This window comes from Verticillium alfalfae, genomic scaffold (assembly GCF_000150825.1).
Source record: "Verticillium alfalfae VaMs.102 supercont1.6 genomic scaffold, whole genome shotgun sequence".
NCBI classification, from domain to species: Eukaryota; Fungi; Ascomycota; class Sordariomycetes; order Glomerellales; family Plectosphaerellaceae; genus Verticillium; species Verticillium alfalfae.
The window spans coordinates 757521-758913 of record NW_003315033.1 but is presented as its reverse complement, the minus strand read 5'-3'; the positions used below and the strand labels follow the sequence as shown (position 1 = coordinate 758913).

General features: G+C 56.9%; 1 protein-coding gene across 1 annotated transcript in view; it reads right to left on the bottom strand.

The window, feature by feature from the left end:
- Positions 1-1393, bottom strand: part of VDBG_05326 (pumilio domain-containing protein) — a gene marked incomplete at both ends in the record, with an annotated part of 5818 nt that overhangs the window by 3838 nt on the left and 587 nt on the right. The window contains 3 exons of the mRNA XM_003004167.1: positions 235-683; positions 775-801; positions 921-1269. Of these exons, the coding sequence (XP_003004213.1) occupies positions 235-683; positions 775-801; positions 921-1269 (825 nt within the window). The remainder of the gene's footprint in view (positions 1-234; positions 684-774; positions 802-920; positions 1270-1393) is intronic.

Below are 1393 nucleotides of genomic sequence, written 5' to 3'. Positions count from 1 at the left end.
AACATGGGACCAGCAATGGGGATGCAGGCATGGAGGTGCAGTGAAGGGGATGGTAGGGTATTGTGGGAGACCGTTGGTATCGCGCGCCCACTCGAGCCGCTATGAAATGTAATCCTTCTCGAGGAATAAGGTCGTCGGGCGGAAAGCCCCGAGAATCATTGATCACCGGTCAAGATACTCGCCCACAGCTTGTCCACATGATCGAAGCGAGCAAGGAAAGGAGGGGGGACTCACGCATTTGAAGAGCGGTGGCTCGATGGATCTTGCCTGACCGCTTCCTCTTTCTCGTCTTCGTCGCTGTTCCTCCTTGAAGCAGGCACCGACCTCGAAGGAAGATGGTGCTCGTCGAAAGCCATGCGTGCGGACTGCTGCATGATGCCCGACTGCGGCGATGCGAGGTTCGACCCTGACCGGCCGGGCCGGCCGAAGAGCCCTGGTGGCGACGTCAAGCTCGAAGTCGAGTAACGGTTGGGGCGGGAGAACATGGAGGGGAAGCCGGAGCTGTCATGGTATTCAGGCGGCGTCGTCGGCTCGGATTGGTGGCCAGCTCGCTGGAGATCGTCCTGCATCTTGAGAAGCTCCATCTCCTCGCGTCGCTGAACCTGTTCCAGTTTCTGCATCTCAAGCTCGAAGCGGCGCTTCTGGTCGCGGAGGCGTTCGTATTCTCGCTTTTTCTTTTCCAGCTGGGATTTACGGTTAGCAGGCTGTTCGTCTCTGTCGGGTTGGGTTAGGCGAGCAGAGCACATGGTGCCCTCGCTAGGTGAGGCGACATACCAATTGCACCTGGGAGTTGCTGTACGACTACACGATCAATGTCAGCCCAAAAATCCCCGTCAGGTCCGGATGCCTGTCAGATTCCACCCCGCGAAGAATGGCAGACAAGGGCCTTGATAGCATGTTGCTCGCAAGAAAGCACATACGTTTTCATATTGGCTCGGGTCGGGCCCAGCCATGGGACTGCGTAGGGAGGTAATAGAAGACAGTGTTGGTACACGCCCCGAATCGGTGGTGAAGCGACGAGGCAGGGTGGTTCGTAGATCGTGAGTCTGGACTGGGTTGGGCATGCGCGTGTTGCCGTTCCGCGGAGGTGAGACAAGGTTGTTCATGGTCGCCTCGTTGCGAGGCGACTGCTGAGATCGAAAGCGCAAGTCGTCCATTTTCTTCTCGTTCAAGTCGTCGCTGAATGGTTCCTGGAACTTTCTCTTTCTCTCGCTCTCTGTCTGTAGAGGCTTGTCTGTTTCCTCTCGTGTCGTCTTTCGTTCTGCGTTACTACAACAATCTTTCGTACACGCCCGCAATTGGGCTGGAAGGAAGAAGAGGGATTTCGAGTGGAGGATTGTTCGAGTTGTTCGTCTATCGGCGCTGCTGGTGCCGACGAAGGGCAGCGGTCAGC